At 48.3% G+C, this 20947-nt stretch overlaps 9 protein-coding genes across 9 annotated transcripts; 4 read left to right on the plus strand and 5 right to left on the minus strand.

Moving 5' to 3' along the window:
- Positions 1-377: 377 nt before the first annotated feature.
- MPS1 (serine/threonine/tyrosine protein kinase MPS1) lies at positions 378-2252 on the plus strand (the record flags this gene model as incomplete). The annotated part of the gene is made up of 1 exon (XM_076683527.1): positions 378-2252. The coding sequence occupies one exon, from the start codon at positions 378-380 to the stop codon at positions 2250-2252; it is 1875 nt and encodes a 624-aa protein (XP_076542154.1).
- Positions 2253-2691: 439 nt separating this feature from the next.
- On the plus strand, positions 2692-4734 carry TRVA0_009S00716 (uncharacterized protein; the record flags this gene model as incomplete). The annotated part of the gene is made up of 1 exon (XM_076683528.1): positions 2692-4734. One exon carries the CDS (start codon positions 2692-2694, stop codon positions 4732-4734), a length of 2043 nt encoding a protein of 680 aa, XP_076542155.1.
- Positions 4735-4980: 246 nt separating this feature from the next.
- Positions 4981-6357, plus strand: TRVA0_009S00738 (uncharacterized protein; the record flags this gene model as incomplete). Its single annotated transcript, XM_076683529.1, has 1 exon — positions 4981-6357. One exon carries the CDS (start codon positions 4981-4983, stop codon positions 6355-6357), a length of 1377 nt encoding a protein of 458 aa, XP_076542156.1.
- Positions 6358-6710: 353 nt separating this feature from the next.
- On the minus strand, positions 6711-7190 carry AIM29 (Aim29p; the record flags this gene model as incomplete). Its single annotated transcript, XM_076683530.1, has 2 exons — positions 6711-7093; positions 7151-7190. The coding sequence occupies 2 exons, from the start codon at positions 7188-7190 to the stop codon at positions 6711-6713; spliced, it is 423 nt and encodes a 140-aa protein (XP_076542157.1).
- A 344-nt stretch (positions 7191-7534) lies between these two features.
- Positions 7535-9430, plus strand: TRVA0_009S00782 (uncharacterized protein; the record flags this gene model as incomplete). The annotated part of the gene is made up of 1 exon (XM_076683531.1): positions 7535-9430. One exon carries the CDS (start codon positions 7535-7537, stop codon positions 9428-9430), a length of 1896 nt encoding a protein of 631 aa, XP_076542158.1.
- Positions 9431-9926: 496 nt separating this feature from the next.
- TPO1 (MFS transporter) lies at positions 9927-11684 on the minus strand (the record flags this gene model as incomplete). Its single annotated transcript, XM_076683532.1, has 1 exon — positions 9927-11684. One exon carries the CDS (start codon positions 11682-11684, stop codon positions 9927-9929), a length of 1758 nt encoding a protein of 585 aa, XP_076542159.1.
- A 1796-nt stretch (positions 11685-13480) lies between these two features.
- On the minus strand, positions 13481-15253 carry TPO1 (MFS transporter; the record flags this gene model as incomplete). The annotated part of the gene is made up of 1 exon (XM_076683533.1): positions 13481-15253. The coding sequence occupies one exon, from the start codon at positions 15251-15253 to the stop codon at positions 13481-13483; it is 1773 nt and encodes a 590-aa protein (XP_076542160.1).
- A 2336-nt stretch (positions 15254-17589) lies between these two features.
- Positions 17590-18814, minus strand: ARP2 (actin-related protein 2; the record flags this gene model as incomplete). The annotated part of the gene is made up of 2 exons (XM_076683534.1): positions 17590-18740; positions 18799-18814. The coding sequence occupies 2 exons, from the start codon at positions 18812-18814 to the stop codon at positions 17590-17592; spliced, it is 1167 nt and encodes a 388-aa protein (XP_076542161.1).
- A 758-nt stretch (positions 18815-19572) lies between these two features.
- TRVA0_009S00870 (uncharacterized protein) lies at positions 19573-20385 on the minus strand (the record flags this gene model as incomplete). Its single annotated transcript, XM_076683535.1, has 1 exon — positions 19573-20385. One exon carries the CDS (start codon positions 20383-20385, stop codon positions 19573-19575), a length of 813 nt encoding a protein of 270 aa, XP_076542162.1.
- Positions 20386-20947: the final 562 nt, after the last annotated feature.

Raw genomic sequence — 20947 nt, forward strand, 5'->3', positions numbered from 1 at the left:
GTTCATGAATGGACGTCTCAAATGTGCCCTGATAAAATATTGTGAATATAAAATGGACTTTATTGCCAATCAAGTAGTCAAAAGAAGCGAATTATACTTCATTAATTTCGAGCTACAATATGTCGCGTGGGCCATACTGCAACAGAGAGGTATGAGGATATGTGTACGTGCGGCTCGTTTCCCCGACACCCACACATCCCAAATAGGAAACTACAAAACAAAAATACAAGAATGTAAGATTCTTGCATATATCGCTCGCAGCCAAACTACTTATCTTACCATACCCACGATACTAACGACACATAGCCTGCAATCTGTTTCCCCGAGTCTTTCTCTTCACTCACACATCTTTGCCACGGTTTACTGCATAGAGGCAAATGATGGCTACGACTACTGTGATGATGATGGATAATCGGGCAGATGACGACGATACTCTTTCCTCCTCAGATGGCAGCTTTATGCCGCCAGTTTTGAGCGACTACGCGAAGGAACTTCTGGCGGAGAAGGGAGAGAATCGCGTCCCCAATGCGAGAATAAGCCACCTGAGAGACGACTACAGACTAGCCTCACCGTATGGCAACAAGTACTTTCAGTCCCCATCTGCGGCCCCGAGGAACGAGTCCAATGAGGCGACATATGTGGCATCCCGACCTGGAGCGACTCGATTTTCACCAATACAAAAGTCGAACGACTCGTTTGCATCTGATAGCTCGAATTCACCCGCGTACTCGACTCCTGGTGTCACCAGGAATTCCAATAAATTGGAACACACAAAAAGTACCCTGCGGGTGAAGCGCTTTGGCAAGGGCCTTGGGCTGGGTCCTCCAAAACGCACAACGTCAAAGCAGGACTGCGACAATAATAGCAATACTAACAACGCCAATTCTTCGACTAATAACGACAATATTAATAATACCCCAGAAAGAAACACCCGAATTCGATTCGCTGATGAAAATGAAGAGATTCCGGTGTACAAATCTCCTCAGCTTCTACATCAAGAAAAGACCCCGTGCCAAAAGTCCTCAGCATTGGCCACAAAATCTCCGAACAAGCCTCTGAATGCTTCGCCCAAGTCCCACCACCTTTCGACCCGGTTCTCCAAATCGAGTCTCTATTCTCCACCCCCAAAGCCTCAAGATGCAGTACGTTATCAGCAGGATGAGCAGCTATCTGTTAAGTACAACCTTGGGCCAGTCCATCAACCCGCTGTACACTCATCATCGTCAGCAGGTAAAAAATCCCGCCCGGTTATTCATGTGAACAATATCCCGTACCAACGGCTGGAGGTAATTGGAAAGGGAGGCTCATCTCGCGTATACAAAGTTCAGTCGACAAACAACAAGACATTTGCATTGAAAAAAGTGACGTTTGATGAGGTAGATCAGTCGGTCGTAGAGGGATTCAAGGGAGAAATCAACCTGCTCAACCGCCTCCGCGACGAATCACGAGTTGTCAAGCTGATAGACTACCAAATGTTTGACGCAGGAGTCCTCCTGGTTATGGAGATTGGCGAGATTGACCTCGCGCACGTTCTTGCTGCCCGTCTCAATCAGCCATTGGACTTGTCTTTTGTGCGATACTACACTGTCGAAATGCTCAAGTGTGTAGAGGCGGTCCACAAGCATGGGATTGTGCATTCTGACCTTAAGCCAGCAAACTTCTTGCTCGTCAAGGGAATGCTCAAAATCATCGACTTTGGGATTGCCAATGTCGTGCCGGATTATACCGCCAACGTTCATCGAGAGACACAAATTGGTACTCCAAACTACATGGCCCCAGAGGCTTTGCTCGAGGCTGCGCCGACCACGCCAGATGAGCATAACCGAGCGACGTACAAAGTGGGAAAGCCCTCAGACGTGTGGAGCTGCGGATGCATTCTATATCAAATGGTCTACGGGAAGCCGCCTTACGGACATTACTCGGGTACTCAGCGAATGTTGGCAATTATGAACCCCAAAGTTCAGATTCAGTATCCGTCGCACGGCTTGGGGAAGATACCCGTACCGCGAGATGTAGTGGAATGCATTCAAGGCTGCCTCGATCGAGATCCCAGGCGCAGATGGACCATTCCACATACTCTCTCACCGGGAACCTTCCTGAATCCCCAAACGGTGAATCAGCGATTTATCCATGAGCTTGTTGCACATGCCGTCCAATTTGGAATCGACAGAAACGGCACTCCAATGTCCTCAGAAGGCCTTGAGATTTTAGCATCCGATGTCTGGAAAAAAATTCAGGGCCTCAATGAATGAAAGTTATTTATTTTTGTACGTAAGTTCAATAACCACGAATATTGTCCATGAATGTCTACAATGCACCTCATTTGATTTCTGCGAATGCCTTCAGTTGTATGAATATCTCAATTATGTACGCCATCATTTTTTTCTCGCTACATGGCCTCTTTTTTGTTCTCTCCTCATTTTCAACGTTATCCTTCAGGTTCACGCACAAAATCAAACAGAATACCGTTAGTACAGTTTTAGTGTGAAACAGAGTGTTCCGGCGTCAAAGCAAGCAGTACAGCAATGTGAAGAATAGAACTGGACCGTGCACATGCGATGAGGGTTAGTGTGCTGTCACCAGGTGGGGTTTTGAGGACAGCTGCCTCACGGGTGCAGTACACTAGTATCACTCTTGCAGGAATCAACGACCCTCATCTCGGTAGGAAAACCGCCATTAGTAGTAGAAAATATGAAAAAAAAAAAAGTTGTTCATATTATGGAGAGGACCTTCACGAGGAGGATTCGCTTCAGAAAGCGGCCAAAGGCGGATTATATCCTTCCAAGCATGGCTCCAATCTGGCCGCCTCCTCTAATGGCCTGCTCCTCAAAGAGTATCACCTCAAGCGTGTCGTTCGCTCCATCAATGATTGACATCACCCCGGTAACCGTGCTTGCCCCTGCAGAGTCGGGCGAAATGACCAGTCGACCAAACGAACCGAAAGCCCAACCGATACTGAGAAGGAAACGCACTACGCAATGGGCGAGGAAAAACGACCAGTCCAAAGATGGCTGGAGCTACGTTGCCATTGAAACCAGCACACAAAGAATTTCTTATCTTCCAGACCTCAAGAGAAAGCCATCAACCATGGACAAGTTGAAAGCCGGACTCAAACGACGAGCAGGTCTCGTTGCAAACTCACAAAATGATATGGATAGCGCAAAGGGTTTAATGAGGACGAAGTCCATCAAAGAGCGGTTCTGGCCCAAGCGAACCACAATCAACACCACATCTGACGCTTCAGCTGTCAATGCACCAAGCGATAGCATTCGGCTTTTCAATGATCCAATAGTCGACGACATTGCCGAACAATTAATCAATTGGAAAGGAATAGGCAACTGTGAGGGGCCCCTCATATTTCCATCCTGGCGCTACAGCGACAATGAAAGCTCTTCAGATTACGATACTAGCCTTGACCCCGACAGTCTTATCGAACAATCCCTGAAATACGCCGTCGAGACTCTTGAAAGCCTTTCTCCCCATGCAGGTAATGGCGACAAGCTCAGCACCAAAACTCTAGAGAACAGAGCTTCCATTGAGCCCAATTTGGTAGACGTGACCTCAAACAAGTTTTTTGGCCTCACAGTGGAGAGAGTGGATACGCGCGAGACGTCGACAACTCATACTTCAGGATTCAGCGGAAACGGCGATGATACGCAGGTCACTGATATTGCAGAAACCTGCGGCAATGCAGATTCCATTCACTTCAAAGAGGTCAAAGGAGATGTTAGCTCGTCGAGTCAGGTCCGACGACTGGGCTCTCCTATTCATTTCCTCCAAGAGTACGAAGCCGACGTCAACAAAGATGAAGTTGCCGAGGCTAACAAAGTGCGTTCGCTAGCCCATTCACTTCACTCCTCCTCGTTTATCACTACTAATTCGAGGGGTTCGACTTCGGTGCCCACTTATTCCAATTGCACGGAGCTCACTCCACCGTCGGTCGCAACCCAAACGAGTTCCAGCGAATTGGCGAGTTTTGTTGCCTCATCTCCATTCGCGCTCCATTTTTCTGCAAAGTCACTCCTCAAGTTTATTTATCACCATGAAACCATTCGAATGGCCATGCTAGCAGAACAGAAATCACCCAGCAACCAGTTCTGGTCAATTCTTCATTGTTTCGTCAAAGACGGTGAAACGCTTTATCAGGTCCTTGAACAGCTGAACAACGATATACCTTTGCTCCAGATCACTGCTTTCCTAAATTCTAAGCAATCCTATAACGAGTGCCTGTTCTCGGACTCGCAAGACTACTTAGTGGAACTACCAAGCAAATCCTACGACGAGGAGACACTCGCTAGCGCAAGGTCCACGCTGACGTGGAGAAGGCAGTCTGAGGGGTGGAAGCTACAGCACGAGCGATACAAGAATGATGGGGATGGCTGGTTTTACTCTTGTCTCCTGGAAGAGGTGCGACAACTCCTCGTCCACGAAACTATTTCCATCCAGCCCTCGCTTGACGAGGACGTAAGCGTCAGTAAGCTGGCTTGCTGGCACTCAGTCCTGGTTTCTAACCTGCGACTTCACGATGCCCAGCTGTGGAGATATGACGCGGAAAAAATCTGGACCATAGCCGTGATCTACCGCACAGTAGCCAATCGGTCATCTATTTGTGAATCTAAAAAGCAGGAGCTTGAGCTTACGTGTCTTAATCACAATTTGCCGGATGCCAGCTTCCTGTTGTCCTATGACGAATTTATAGCAAAGCTTCATAGCATTCTCGCTAGCGATAGTTAAGTTTTGGCTAGTTCAGTTCAATAATGGTATCACGTTTTCTATAATCTAGAGTCCATTCTGTCTTATGCTCATACATAGAAAACCCACCTTGCTAGTTGTACCTGGGAAAAAAAGACTCTATTTAGTCTGATGGCCGTATGGTACAGTACTACCGGGCAGTGTACCGGTAATGTTGGACGCCGCTGCTAAACTGTAGTGTCCCACCGGCATTCGGCGAGACATCACTCCCCTGATTCTACCATCGCGATGATTCCAGTTGAGATACTGTCAATAATCACAAAATACTGCGATGTCAGGACTCTATTGGTAATCTACAAAACCATTCCCCAGTTAAAAGAGATCGTATCCTCTGTGCTCTTTTATGAAGCTGCAGTCTTGATGAATTTTGCCGATGAATTTGCCATAGACCTTAAAACAGAAGTAACAACGAGATACTATACTCGCTATGGCGAGGAGGTTCCATATGGTGTCTTGAAGCTTGAATTTGACGAAGTGGCTCCATTGCTGAGGGTAGTAAAGATTGACCTGGGCACACATGACAGAGTGCCCAATGAAGCATGGCAGTTTGTTGGTAGCTTGGCAGAGAAGGCTAAGTTAATCGAGAAAATAGAATACTACGGTCCAGTACCAATATACAAAGAATCGTTCTTGTTTGAATGCATCAGGAATGTGCGTAAGGAGATGAATATAACCCTTGAAAGTGAAAGTGAGAGTGAAACGATATTCGATATTCCAGCTTTTAATCTGTACAAGGTCACAAAGCTTTCCATTGATTATGGCGACAGCATGGGTACCAAGCTAGAGTCTGCTACAGTCAAGAAGGAGCTTAAGCGGATTCTAGCCATTGAGCCGGATTATTTGCATGACCTGGCCCTGTCGAGTACTGAGAGGAAGCAAGAAATCGACGTCGCTGATCTCTGTGACGTAATCGGGCCACTTAAGTCACTCACCAGCGTAGAATTGGGGTTAACTTGGTTGTCAAACAAGAGCGGCCGCCGGATCGCGCTTCCAGAGACACTAACCACTCTCGGGTTTGTCGAAGATGAATCGCTCATGAGGTCACCACGGCCCGTGTTTGATCACCTAAAAAATCTGTACGCGGTTATCTTTGACCCGGTATACATTGGAAGTATATCATTTCCTCGCCTCGAATGCCTTGACCTACTATTCATGAGCAACGGAGTACTCCCCAAGGTAAATATTCAGAAATTGTTCAGCCAAGTTCCGAACCTACTTTGCCTCCGACTTTCCAATTTCAATTATTTGTCACTCGCATCAGCTCTTTCAGCGACTGGAACGCTCAGGAATCTACACACACTTGATTTGGGCTCTCTTTTTCGACAGGTCAAATCAGAAAAGCTTCTGAGCAAGATACCTGACCGAGGAAAGATAACGACTTTGCGGCTAAGAGGTGCGACGATCTTCACAGACCGCGAGTGGCCAGCTCGATGTCTTCAGTTATTCCCCAATCTCAAGACTCTCTATATTGCCAGGCCCCCTCTCGGCAAGGTAGATGAGCTATATGTTAAGTTATTACATGGTTCAGAGGGCTTTTGTGCAGAGAGCCTGTATAAAGTGAACTTTGACGTCGTACGCGAAAGATTTCCCGAGTTTTTCCGCTAACCTATTCAATTGCATCGCTGCAGTTATATGGCTAATTATACCGCATAAATGGTGCAGTAGGTCCTAACGGATTGTTCTCTCTTTGAATGGTCCCTAGCTTAGTTTATGAGAACGAAAGGCGATATCAATTGTTCTGTTGGGTGATTCGACTACATTACCGTATTGCATAGATAACCGTATAGATGAGTGTCGACAGATAAATAGGGGATATATAATACATATATAGAGGATATATCTTGCGGGTGGAGCCGCATGGAGCCGCCCATTCACAATTCAATTGTGAAAAATACTCCTTTTGCCTCCAATCTTTTTTTTTTTCGCGTATTCAGAGTTTAATCCATGTAGCAAATTGACTACCACTTTTCCTCGGGGTTCTTTTTGAACTCCTCGTAAGCTGCCCGGTTGAAAATACTCAATTCCGTCTCATTCTCAACACCATACTCAGCCAAAGTCTTCGAATCATCCGCAAGAATCCACTCATCGTCGTTCTCCATATTAACAACAAGGCTCATCGTCTTGGATCCGTGCGCTTTGGTGTAAATCTTAATCGTGTCCAGATCTGCTATGTTATTTCGGAACGCTCTGAACGCTCCCTGGGTTTTAATAACCTCCTTGATCATGTCGCGCAGCTCACCAGCCGTCACCTTGTGCAAATCAACATTCTTGAACACGTGGTTCTTGATGGTTCGGTACGGGAAGCTCTTAATGACCCGGACCGTTATAATAGCCATTGAGCCTATCCAAAAACTCGTTAATCAGTAGTTTTCATATCTTTCTACAATTGGTTACATACTTGGTCTCACCGTCGAGGTGAGCGGTTCCTCCATCTCCATTGTTCGACAAAAAAAATACTACAAACCCTTTGTGATAGTGCCAAAAGTTATATAAACCCCGGCTATCCCCCTGATAATATTTTTCGCTTGTCGGGGCGATTAAAGGCGGATTTATGAGGCGATAATGCTCGGAGTTCCGCGTGTTGTTTGCAACTTTTTCCAGAGGCTTGTTTCAACCCCGTCTCACCAACCACTACCAGACCCGCATCTATAGATCTTCCCCCTGTTTTGAGGTCGCGGAAAAAGGGTAAATTTCTAGACTTTGCGAGGGCCCCCAACCTCCTGATTTTGGACCCAAAATATTGCTGACGGGAAAGTGACAATTGATGACGACAACCACGACGATGAATAGACACTCCATGTCGGCGAGCGGGGCGTCTTCGTCGCTCAATGCGTTGCCAGGGTGGGTCGCGACTCAGCACAAGGCCTTCTTGCGATGGGCCAACACGTACTTTGAGTCGCACAGCATTCCACCGCTCAGCGATCTCAAGCAGGACTTCACAGACGGCGTTCGGCTGATTCAGCTGCTTGAGATCATTGGCAATGAGAGCCTGGGACGGTACTACGGCAATCCGCGTCTGCGCATCCAGAAAGTCGAAAATGTAAACACAGCGCTTGATTTTATCAAGCATAGAGGCATTTTGCTGTACAATATTGGTGCAGAGGACATCATTGACGGTAATCTCAAGCTTATTCTGGGGCTGCTGTGGATTTTGGTACTGCGGTTCACCATTTCCGAGATCAATGAAGAGGGGCTGTCTGCCAAAGAAGGCCTGTTGCTATGGTGCCAGCGAAAAACTGCCGGTTATGAGGGGGTAGAGATTCGCGATTTCAGTTCGAGCTGGACCAATGGCCTGGCGTTTTGTGCATTGATAGACCGACACCGCCCAGACCTGCTTGATTTCGACGCGCTGGACCCCGCAGACCACCGCGGGAATATGGCACTGGCATTCCACATTGCCGCTGAGCAGGTGGGGATCCCGCAACTGTTGGACGTAGAGGATATTTGTGACGTGAAGAAGCCCGACGAGCGGTCTATCATGACCTACGTAGCATACTGGTTCCACGCGTTTTCGGCACTGGACAAGATCGAGACGGCCGGCCGTCGTGTGGAGAAGTTCGTCGAGATAACAGCCTCTGCAATCACCATGCAGCACGGTTATGAAAAGCGTATGAAGGAGCTGCTGGATGCTATTAAAAAAGTCCAGCAGGAGTGGAAACAGACCGAGTTTGACGGGTCCTATGTTGATGCCAAAGAGCAGAGTTCAAAGTTCGTCACGTACAAAAACTCTACCAAGCGTGAATGGGTGACCGAGCGGTCGGAGTTGACCTCGCTTCTCGGCAACATTCGCACAAAACTGGCCACCTACGCTCTAAAAGAATACTCTCCTCCTCTCAATCTGGGGCTCAGTGACCTAGAGACGGCGTGGAATGAACTCGTAAGGGCAGAAGCTGAGCGATCTCGCCAAATCAACAACAACCTGCGCGCAATTAAGGAGCATCTGCGAAAGGATTTTGCCCATACGGCCAACGAGTTTGCCCTCTGTCTCAACACCCTGTCTATGCGCATCAGCGGTTTAGAGGGCGAGTTGGAGAAACAGCTTGAGGGCATCACTCAATTGAGCGAACAGCTGAAACCCCTCGACAAAATGCTCAAGGACCTCAAGACGCTAGACGAGCAGTGCCGCCAGGCCAACGTAGAAGAGAACGATCACACTGTCTACTCGTACGAAGAGCTTGAGTACGAGCTTGGTCTCGCCAAGCAGAGTGTTGTTAAGAAACTTGCATTCATTGAGAATCAGATTGTTGCCCGAAGCATGAACAACCTGACTCCGATCCAACTTGAAGAGTTTGAGTCTGTGTTCCGCTACTTTGACAAGGGCCAGCGCAACCAGCTAGCCGAGTCCGAGTTCAGTGGTGCGTTGGCGTCGCTGGGTCTAGTGTACTCCGAAGACGAAATGCATGACGTGTTTGAAGCCGCCAGCGAGGGCAGTGCCTATGTCACTTTTGAGCAGTTTATCAACTTCATGGTCGAAGTCATGGAGGACCAGCAGAGTGCAGAGCAGGTTCTCCAGAGCTTTATGGAGATTGCCGACGGCAAGGACTATGTTACGGAACTAGACCTGCAGAATTCGTTGCTACCGGAGTCCATGATTGATCAGCTAAAGGAGACGATGCCTCAGCATGAAAGCGGAGAGGGCTTTGACTATGTCACTTACATGGAGAGCTTAATTCATTAAAACTCTATCAGCTCTCCTCCACTCCATCTCACAATCTTTAATGGACTGGCCAGAGCTCCATAATGAACGCAATCTTTACTGGGCTGTCCACAGCTCCATAATGAATTGGGTACGATATATCGCATTTATTATTTTTATTATTCCTGGGTTGGTAAGACTTGTAATTAGTTTTTTTATATAGAGTTAGGGAACTAGGTAGAAAGGCAATCGAATTGATATAGATTGGTGACCAATTAAAGGCTGCCAGGTAATAGGTTATAGCATAGTTGCCATAAAGCAAATTCGATCATAAGCGGTTAAAACGGACACCTGGCCTGAAGAGTAGTATAGCTTGATATCCGAAGACCCCAACCCCAGGAGACTGATTCGTAGTGTATATAACTTGTAGGACGGACATTTTGGGGACCAGCCCAAGCTCCTGTAGCTCCGCTTCGCGGAGGGATGAAAGAGAATGCTGAATTACCGTATTAATATCGTACATGAATTTTAATGTTTTTTAACCAAGGTCAAATGCAAACCTGCTCATCTGTCGCAGCCTCTTGCCGTAGATGTAGAAGAGAATTGGCACTGGAATGAGGACGACAGCGAAGCAACCGAGAAGAGTACCGGCCCAATTAGTGCCCATGCCATGGAACATGAAGCCCGCAAACAGCGGGAATGCAGCGCCGAAACTCGATCGCAGGAAAGTGTTACCAGCCATGCAACTAGCGGCGAAGGTGAGGTAGCACTCGACAAGGTAGTTGATAGCGCACTGGAAAATGACAAGCAGACCGAAGCCAATGAAGAGACCAGCCAGGGTCGGCACGATCCAGTGGACATGCTCAGCGTAGTTACCGCTCCACGTGAACCAGAAAATGCCAATTGGGAACACGATGGAACCAGCAATCATGCCTGGGAGACGCTTCTCTGGGATCGGCTTGTAGTTGTTCGCGGCCAGAGCCTTGGTGTACATTGGCTCGAAAACCAACATTTGGACGATGGCACCAATAATGAGACCAATCGCGAGGCCAATATACGGCAATTCGACAAGGTCTGGTTTGAACTTGTACAACTCGCCGAACACAATCGGATAAGCCTCAAGGAGCAGGTACAAAATACCGTACAGGAATGCAGTATAGAGGGTGATGAGGAAAAGAATCGGCTCGGTGAAGAGCATGACTACTGGTCGCGTCAGGTTTCGAGTCACGATCTCGTTCATGTCGAGCTCAACCTCATCGTGGGTGGAGTAAATGCCCCAGTTGCCAGTGCGTCGTCTCAGCTCGGCAGCCTTTTGGCTGAGAATAACCGGCGCGTAGGACTCCTCGTAAAAGAAAACGACCAGACCAATAGCCAGACCGCCCATGATGCCAGTAATGTACATAGTCCATCGCCAGCCGAGATACGAGTTGGCAATGAAGCCAGAAATGACTGGGGCGAAAATTGGACCGCAGAACACGGTTCCACCAAAAATGGTTAGGGCAGTGCCTCGGTGAGTGTTGTTGAACATGTCAGCGAAAGCAGCCGGGACAACCGCCAGGGGAGCAGCACCGACGAAACCAGTAAAGAATCGACAGAGCACGATGGTCTGGAAGTCCTTTGCGGTGGCGACGGCAAAAGTGAACAAGGTAAACCCGATCATAGACACAACAATTGGCAGCTTTCGGCCGTACAGTTCGGAAATGGGGGCCCATACAATTGGGCCAGATGCGAAACCAAACACGTAGAGCGAGACGCCGAGAATAGCAACTACCTCAGCCTTGTGGAACTCCTGACTGATGAAAGGCACGGCTGGAGCGAAACTGGAACTACCCCAGGCGATGCACAACGTCGCATATCCCAGCACGAAGCACACCAGAGCCTTCTTCTTTATAGGCCAGTTGTGCGGGAAGGTTGGGTCGTCTGGACCGTCCCACTCTACTCTCCACGGGGTTCGGTCCGGCAATTCTGGAGGGTAATCCTTATTGCCGCCCATCTTGGGGAGCGGCCCCTTTTCACCACTTGAAGACGGAGCGGTCAGGACTCGAGCAATTGCGTCGAGCTCATGCTGAGACTGCTCAATTTGGGACGAGGCGCCGGTGGCTGTTCGTCTCAGGGCGTTGGTCTGTCCTTCCAGGTCTGTGAACTCATCGTTCCCTAGGGCTGTGGATCTCCGCTTAGCGGCCGAATTCGGATCGTCATAGATGACCTGGGGGTTTTCCTCAGAATTACTGTCGGAGTCGGTCGACTTTTCTGGCGAGTCGAATACCAGCGACTCTCTTTTCCTCAGATCGGACATCTCCACTCTATGAAATGACCAAATCACTAAATGACCAAAAAACTGGTATAATCAACAAATCGCCAAATGACCAAATATTGGTGCAATAAAAAGATTGAAAAATAAAAAGTTGGCAACGCAGATGGAATATTCGAATTCCAAATGGTTCATACAATAGATTATTCTATCGTGTTAAAATGCCAGGGGGAAGAGAAAACGAAAGACTCAAAGCCAGATACAACTGCTTGGGCCAAGAGTTAATAAATGCCTTGTAGGCTAAAGGGACGGATCGACCATATTTATAAGAAGCTTCGGCAATCAAAATAGACCCCCCCATTTCCGGAACAGCCGTGTGCGGTGAATGGACTGAGAGTTTTAGTCAGAAGCATGGATTCATGCACTGGAGTCGCCTGATATGCAGTAAAAACAGGGATTCGCTAAGCTCCGAGTGCCAGCAATACCTTCTAGTACAAAAACAAATTGTCCCGCGGCCTTCGATACCCTCGAATAATCCTCTTTCTCAGGAGGATTCCTTCTGTGAAGAAGGGGGACGTCTTGCCTCCACAGTGGAACCTTGCCCATGGTTTGTCATAGTTTGGCAACGGGGGCTGCCTTCCGTCGGCGGTTCTAATGCCCGACATCCGTCGGCCTCTTGGAACCGAGGCCGAAGGCGATTTAGTCCTATGTACTTTCAATGCTTACCCCATAATGTCGTATACAACGACCTCCCAACACGAATTATCCCAGGGTGCCCACCAAGCCCCCCCTCTTCCCCTGTCTTCGTCCATTGAACGATCAATGAAATAGTACTGACTGTCATCATCGGAAATTTCATCGGACCGTTGTGAATCCGATCGCTCGCCCATAAACTTAACTTGGCACAGTCTGGTGCTGGCTTCCCCCCTGCAAGACGCAAGGCACACTACGACGGGGTCCCGATAATTACTGAATTGGGGAATGCGGCGCGCACCCTCGGGGTTTCGGGATTATAACTACTTCCGGGTCCCGGAAAATTGCCCATATCCCGAGTAGCGCGGTATATAATTGATTCAAGATTGGCGTAGACGCGTGATTGCTAAGATTCAGAACGGCACGCCGGTGTACTTGGTGGTTGACGAGTACTGTAGTACGGTATTTAGTAGTGCCGATATATTAGTAATGTCGATATACCAGGTAGATGATAACGGCTCTCATGCACATTTCTGTGCCACAGTTGAATTCTTCTAAGACATCGTGAAGATCAATTACAGGGCATCTTAAAGCGGCGAATGCGTTGATTTAATTTCACGCAGGGTTTCTCGTTGAACGCGCCGGATTTCTAAATACCTTTATATTCCCTCTTTTTTTTTCTTTGTTTCATATCTTATCAGGATCCTTCAGTTGGATTAGACTATGGAACGCTCAATTTCGGATTCATGCCATAGATTTCATGGATTTCATATTCTGCCGTGAAAGAATATAAGCCACTAGACCCATAGTCGTATTCCTGAATCCCATGGGATGATGATGTAGCGTTTTAAACCCAATCTTGATAGACAATATACGCTGGAGTATGTAAATGCAATTACCGGTACGCTAGTAGTGTAGTATTTGTATTGCTAACGTTACTACAGGACGGTAGCTGTCCAAATACTTTTACATAGGAAATAGATAGGTATACTTGAGCAGAAGAACCAGTTAGGTACAATCAGACATATTTTCCAGATACGAGATTAGAGAGATTCATTAACTTGTCTGGATCCGGGTAGATACCGGTGATCTGTCGAATTATTATGAACGCTTTAATTATTAATAATACATGCACAAATTTTAATCTTTTAGCTGACGTCAAATGCAAACTTGCTGTGCTGTCGCAGCCTCTTACCATAGAAGTAAAAAAGAACCGGCACGGGAATTAGGAGGCACGAGAAACAACCGAGAAGAGTACCGGCCCAGTTAGTGCCCATGCCGTGGAACATAAACGTCGCAAAGAGTGGGAATGCAGCACCGAAACTCGATCGCAGGAAAGTGTTTCCGGCCATGCAACTAGCGGCGAAGGTGAGGTAACACTCGACGAGGTAGTTGATGGCGCTCTGGAAGATGACGAGCAGGCCAAACCCGATGAACAGACCGCCCAGGGTTGGCACGATCCAGTGGACATGCGGACCATAGTTACCGGTCCAAGTGAACCAGAAGATGCCAATTGGGAACGCACAGGCACCAACAATCATACCTGGGAGACGCTTCTCTGGGCATGGCTTGTAGTTGTTTCTGATCAGGGCCTTGGTGTACATTGGCTCGAAAACCAACACTTGGACAGCAGCACCACTGAGGAGACCTATAGCCATACCGATATACGGCAATTCGACAAGATCTGGCTTGAACTTGTAGATCTCGCCAAACACAATCGGATAAGCCTCAAGGAGCAGGTACAGAATACCGTATATGAAGGCAGTGTACAGGGTCAAGAGGAAGAGAATCGGCTCGGTGAAGAGCATGACTATTGGTCGGGTCAAATTTCCAGTAATGATCTCATTTATATCAAGCTCAACCTCGTCGTGGGACGAATAAATACCCCAGTTGCCAGTGCGTCGTCGCAGCTCAGCGGCCTTTCGGCTGAGAATAACCGGCGCGTAGGACTCCTCGTAGAAAAAGAAGACTAGAATAATAGCCAGGGCGCCCATGATACCACTAATGTACATAGTCCATCGCCAGCCGAGATAAGAGTTGACAATGAAGCCACCAACGACTGGGGCGAAAATTGGACCGCAAAACACGGTTCCACCAAACATGGTCAGGGCCTTGCCGCGGCTTGTGTGGTTGAACATGTCAGCAAAAGCAGCCGGAACGACCGCCAAAGGAGCAGCGCCTAGAAAACCAGTGAAGAATCGACACAGCATGATGGTCTGGAAGTCCTTCGCAGCGGCCACGCCGAACATGAAGATGGTGAACCCAATCATGGATGCGAGAATTGGCAGCTTTCGGCCAAACAGCTCGGAAATGGGGGCCCACAGAACTGGGCCGGATGCGAAACCAAAAACGTAGAGCGAAATGCCGAGAATAGAAACGACCTCAGCCTTGTGGAACTCTTTGCTGATGAAAGCCACGGCTGGGCCGAAAATGGCGCTGCCCCAGGCGATGCACAGGGTCGCATAACCCAGAACAATGCACACCACAGCCTTCTTCCTTAGGGGCCAATTGTGCGGAAAGTTTGGGTCGTCTGGACCGTCCCACTCTACTTTCCAGGGGTTTCGGTCAGGCAATTCTGGCGGGTAGTCCTTACCGCCGCCCATCCTAGGGAGCGGAGTCTTGTAGCTAATCGGGGCGGTCAGGACTCGGGCAATTTCCTCGAGCTCCAGCTGGGACTGCTCAAACTGGGACGAGGCACTGGTGACTGTTCTTCTCAGGGCGATAGTCTGTGCTTCCAGGTCTCCTGCGGACCCTTTGCGCCCTGAAGCCAGGGATCCCCGTCTAACATCGGAAATGGTGTCGGCATAGATGGGCTGAGGTCCTTCCTCTGAATTGGAGTCGGAGTCATGCGCCTTTTCTGGCGAGTCGGATGCCAGCGACCCTCTATTCCTGAGGTCAGCTTGCGCGTGTGACGTCTCCATTCTCTGCGCTTATCACGAAATCACCAAATGTTGGTATGATACAAAAAAATATTGCAAATTAAAAATGGGAGTATTCGAATTCCAGATGATCCAGGGTTCGACGGTGGTCTTTTAGCACGCAATGGTGTTCTATTAGGTAGGGCTCTAGTATCGCCAGAAAGGTGGAGAAAGGTGATACACTGTAATATACCCCAAGTCAAGACTGATAATCCAATGTTTCAATCAGAGAAGTACCTTGTTAACGAGAGACGGACTCACTTATATTTATAAGGAGCTTCGGCAATCTATCAAGGGCCCCTATACCCGGAACAGCCGGTGCGATTATAGTGGAGCGTGATGTCGGAATTGCTTCATGCACTGGGTTCACCAAAGTTTGCGGATATGCGGCAAAGTCGAGCCTTGGCCGAGTTCAGACATTGAATGAATTGTCCCGTGGATCTGGATGCCGCGGATAAACCCTCTTCTTCCTCAAGCGAGTTCTTCCTTAGTATTGCGGCAGGTACAGCTTTCACAATGGAACTTTGGCCATAGTTCGGAAGGTGAATTTATTATATCGGGGATTCCAGCCTATCAATTATAGCCTCTTCAGGAGGCGACACCAGAAGTTGCGTAAGAGATGATGTACCGGTACTACCGGTACTGTACCTGTATGTCCCCTATCTCATATTTATCTCGTATACATGCGGCGACCTTCCAACATATATGGTTCCCGTCTTCACTATGCCTGTAGAAAGATGAAAAAATTTAATATCGAATATCGTCATCAATTGCTTCCATCGGACCATTGTGAAGCCGATTGATCGCCCATGAGCTTAGCTTTGACACGATTTGTTCCTTCTCCTCCTCCTGCAAGATGCAAGGCACACTACATCTCGGAAAAGTATCAGTCTCGGGGGGTCCGGCATTCATAATTTCTTCGGATTCCGATTAGCCCAGTACCGCTATGGCTTGTACGTCATTGCTAATATTCGGTACGTGCCGGAAACATGATGGTTGACAACTTCAGTACATCGATTAGTATAATATTAGTAATGATGACGGCTCTCATCCGCAATTATTGGCCGTAGTTGACTTCATGAGTATCACTCGGAGATACCTTGCTCGTGTCGTTTTTTGAGACATGGAAATCACGGAGATACCTTGTTCTCTAAGTGTTGTTGTCGGCATAAACGGACGCCGGGACCCTGACTGGAGACAGCGTACGGCTGAAAAGTCTCGGAGTGCGAAAATAGTATCACTGAAATACGAAATCGGATAATTGAAATAGAAAACCATTCGTATGATCTGGTATGACCAGTTTCCTTCAATTAATACGCAAGTGAGGTTGAAGAAAGGTTGAATAAGTCGCTTGATTTATAGATTAAGTCGTCACAGATCTCCGAGGAAGTTGCATGATAATGGCTCTGCAGCTGCCGAAATTAGTTAATTTAATTTCATGCAGGGTTCTCCAATACACGGGATTTGTAAAGATTCACACGTCGTTCTATAAATTCTGATAAGATATAGTGAACCAAGATCTAAGCAACAATTGTCACTTAATTGAAATTCAGCTTATTCGTGTCAAAAAACTCATCATATTCCGCCATAGAAGAATGAGCCCTACATTTGCTTACGGTAGTACCTGTAGAATGCCAGTATCTATGGATGAGCCGCCCACCCTTTTATGAACCATTTTTTGATGGAATCGTACTGTAGTACGCTGGGGTACGCAATCGAATTAGCTGTAGATATATGCCCAAATATAGTGTCCATCAATTGGCACCAAAAGCGACAGCGGAATATGATCTGATTAAATCTGACGCACTCAAAATAAAGCAACAATTAAGTATTTAAGATAAATGAAGTCTGGAAGCTGCAGTGATCGATAGATCGAGCAATAATTAAGCATTTAAGAGCAATCAGGTTCAAGAAAGTGGTATCTGAATCTTATCAATCTTCGCGAAGCGGAACTACAGGGTTCCAATACAGCATCTTTATATCTTCATTCAAGCATTGATCTCACGACAGTACAATAGTAATTTTTTATTGTTATTCGAATGTCGTTTATTCTATGAGAAAGATATATCTCGGGTAATACTGAGGTACTACATGTCTGTAGAATTAAGCGCAGTAGAGCATCTATCATACTCGTATCCACAACGACACCCCATTACTTGCACTAGGAGGACCAGTCCCCCGGGGGTCACCGCAGAGAATCTGACATGACGGGGGTTTGGGGGCGGAGCCCCCAACTACGGGAGCTCGAGGGCTGGCCCTCGAATAAAGGGGAGAGTGGTAAGAGGGGGTTAGTGAGGAAATGAGTTGAAATACATAATCTAGGAGAGAGAGAAATACAATTATCGTGGGCCAAGCTTGGCCAGGGCGCGAGGGCCCTGCTCTTCCCACTCCTGCTTCGTGATCCAAGCATGCTCCTTATCATGCATGATGTTAGCCAGGACTGCACCACCGAGGAACACCATGTGTCTTCGTCGTGGCGGGTCCTCGATTCTGACCTTGAAGTTGCCGAGACGAGCAGGATCGCCCTTGAGCACCCGCGTCAGCCACAGCTGCTTCAGCTCCTTCTCCAGTCGCGTAGGTAGACCCGGGTACATGCTAGAACCGCCAGAAAGCACAATTGCTCGATACAGCGAGGTTCGCACGTCCATGTCTGCCGACTGGATCGTCTCGAACAGCGCCTCACCAATGCCGGGCTGCTCACGTCCCATGAGATGCGGCTGGAACAAGCACTCTGGCGCCAGGAACTTCTCTGGCCCAATCTTGATGGTGCGCCCGTCGGGCAGTTCGTAGTTCTCCATAAGCACCGTCGTCTCCTCGGCCAGATGCTGGTCAAACTGCAGGTCGTTGCTTACATAGCAGAACTTTTCCTTGATCTGACGCACTGTCTCGAAATCAGCGGTTCGGTTGAACGCGTAGCCCCGGCGGAACAGCAGGTTGATCATCTCCCGCGTTACGTCCCGCCCAGCCACGTCTATCCGCCGCGTCAAGTGGTTCAGCACTACGTTCTCGTACACAGGCACAATGTGAGTGACACCGTCACCCGAGTCTACGACTACGCCTGACGACAGACCCTGCGCATAAAGCGCCAGAACCGCCTGTACGGCGACATACACGCCGTTGAAGCCGTACTTTTCAAACATTGTCTCGACCATTTTCTCCCGGTTCTTGAGCGGGTTCAGCGGCGGCTCGGTCAGAAGCACCTTACGGCCCCGCGGATCAATCTTCATGCGCTCGTAGAACGCGTAGTCCCACAGATGGCCCATGTCCTCCCAGTTCCGGATGATGCCATTCTCCATCGGGTACGAAATGTCCAGAGCCGTTCGCACCGCAGACGCCTCATCGCCACACATGATATCCTTGATCACGACATCGGACGACAGTTGTTCCTCCGCTCGTAGAATTGGGCGCCCCACTATCGAGGGGAAGGTGTGGTCCGGGAAGTTCGTACCGCCCCGGCCAATCTTCACAAATCCAGTACCCTGGTCAAGGACTAAAAACGGGTTAGCCTGCCGTTCTGTATAGATGCTAGAATGCTTGTCGCTACTCACCAATTGGCTGCTCCATTGTTGTGTAATCCTCTACCGTCGCTTTGTCGATTGTCGTCCTCTCGTCGTCGGTGGTCGTCGTGGCCGTAGGGGTTGGGATTTACCCCGGGCTGTGTTTGGGTCATGTGACCCGGAAGTCAGGTGATAATGTGCGGCGCGTGCGGCTCAACACTGGCCAGCTGAACTGGGTGGGATTTACTATTTGGGGGCCAGCCCCCAAACCCCCGTAGCTCGGCTGCGCCGAGAAATCGCAGAGTTTTCTCCGCGAAGCGGTGGCCCAGGGGGGTTTGGGGGGACTGCTCCCCCCAATTGCAAAAAAACGGAAGTCTCGTGCGGCGCGTGCGGCTCATGCATGCAACCATGCACAACCTAGGTGGGGGTTTATTTGTACTTTGGGGGTCAGTCTCCAAACCTCCGTAGCTTGGCAAAATGGCAAAGATATGTAAACTCCGTGAAGACGAGCCTCAAGGGGGGGGAGTTTGGGGGGACCGGATGGGGGAATCGCTGAGTCGATGAAGGATAGTTACAATTAACTAGGTGGCGCGGGAAACCACCTCAATGACATCATATACGCAGGATATATAGTAGATATCAGTTGATTACATTGAGAGAGTAAAAAGCATCAAGTCACCGGAATGTATATATGACTTCAATTGTTCACATCTAATGACTTTTTCATCTTTTAAGTTACAATCAACTCTTGGCTGATACACATGAAGATAAGGAAGAGCATATAAAACTCATTATGTAAGAAAAGCGTGTTTGGATCTATGTACATTACCTCCCTTTCACCTCAATAGTCACATCCGAATCGTTATCATAAGGGTCATTCTCCAACACGTAGCGCGAACGGGCAGTTTCAATCTCAATTCGCATCTTGGAATCCGAAGACGTCGACTTGTGCACCACAACTAACGTAACATCGCCCCTTCTATAGCCGTTATTAAGCAAGCCATACGTGCTCACCTCCATCTCCTCCTTAAACCCTTGCGAAGACCCCTTAAAGTCCTGGTGAATTGATTCCACCGGCGTAAACTTAACTAACTGCCGTACACTGCTCATATTATAGTCCAGCCCCAAGTCGCTGCTGATCCCCTGTTCGTTGTGTTCCAGCGCCGCCAGAATCCGATGCTTTGCTCTATTGGGCAGCTGGCCCGTCGTGAACCCATCAATTGCGGACTCACGGTCATTGAAAGTTAAATGGTAGCTGCCCATATTGTTCCATCGCTGGTTATAAAGATCCTGGCGCATTTTCGCCAGCTTACGCCCGTACCACCAAACAGCCAGACACAATGGCGGGGTGGCAATGATAAGCAGCGGAGTAGCTACAAACAACAGCACCGCAGCACTCCCGGCCATAACACCAAACAGCTTGATCGGAGCAGGGACGTAGTTCAATAGCTTGCGGATCGGCCCGGGCCTTTCGTTGTAGATCTCGTATGGCTTCGGGCCAGGTCCATAGAAGAAGAACAGGCTTCGTCTCGCGGGCTGCTGGCTCAGCCGCACAACATGCGCTCCGCTCAGTCTCGCGGTAATCAGAGGCCTATTAATTTGGCTCAAAATCGGCCTTATCGCGTTTAGTCTGTTCATTATTTCATTCCTTGGTTGGTATATGAGGATTATGAACGGTGGTGATTTTGAATCTCCGACTCCGACAACCTCCGGGGATTGCGATGGTGATATCGGTACTCGGCAGATAATCCACAGCTGGGGATTCTTAAAGATTTAAGTGAGCCAATTTAATGTCATTGAGAATGTATATGTTAGACGTAGTCCATAGCATTTCTAGGGTCTTTTTCTGCAATGTTTTCGCTTGCTGAAGGCGACCTTATCAACCCGCTTTTGGCGCATACCTTCGAGTTGGTAGTCGAATTGTAGAAATCTGTACGCACTTCTGAGGAGAACGCCAATAAAACATGTCCTGGGTCGTCGAGAATAAAATTATAGCATTTCTTGCAAGTCCACCGGAAAAGTAATGCGGTTTTGGCGGCAGGATAGGGAAGTGCTGGAATGACTGTAGCGTAGAAGGCAATTGCGCCAGGGGTCATTTTTGTCGCCAGTATGTTGAGCATTTCTAGAAGTACCCATGAGAACCAAACACCCACTAGATACCATATGAAGTACTGCCAAATCCTAGTAATCATCAATTATC

This window comes from Trichomonascus vanleenenianus (assembly GCF_965637985.1).
Source record: "Trichomonascus vanleenenianus strain CLIB 3782 genome assembly, contig: TRVA0_009S, whole genome shotgun sequence".
In the NCBI taxonomy this organism is placed as follows: Eukaryota; Fungi; Ascomycota; class Dipodascomycetes; order Dipodascales; family Trichomonascaceae; genus Blastobotrys; species Blastobotrys vanleenenianus.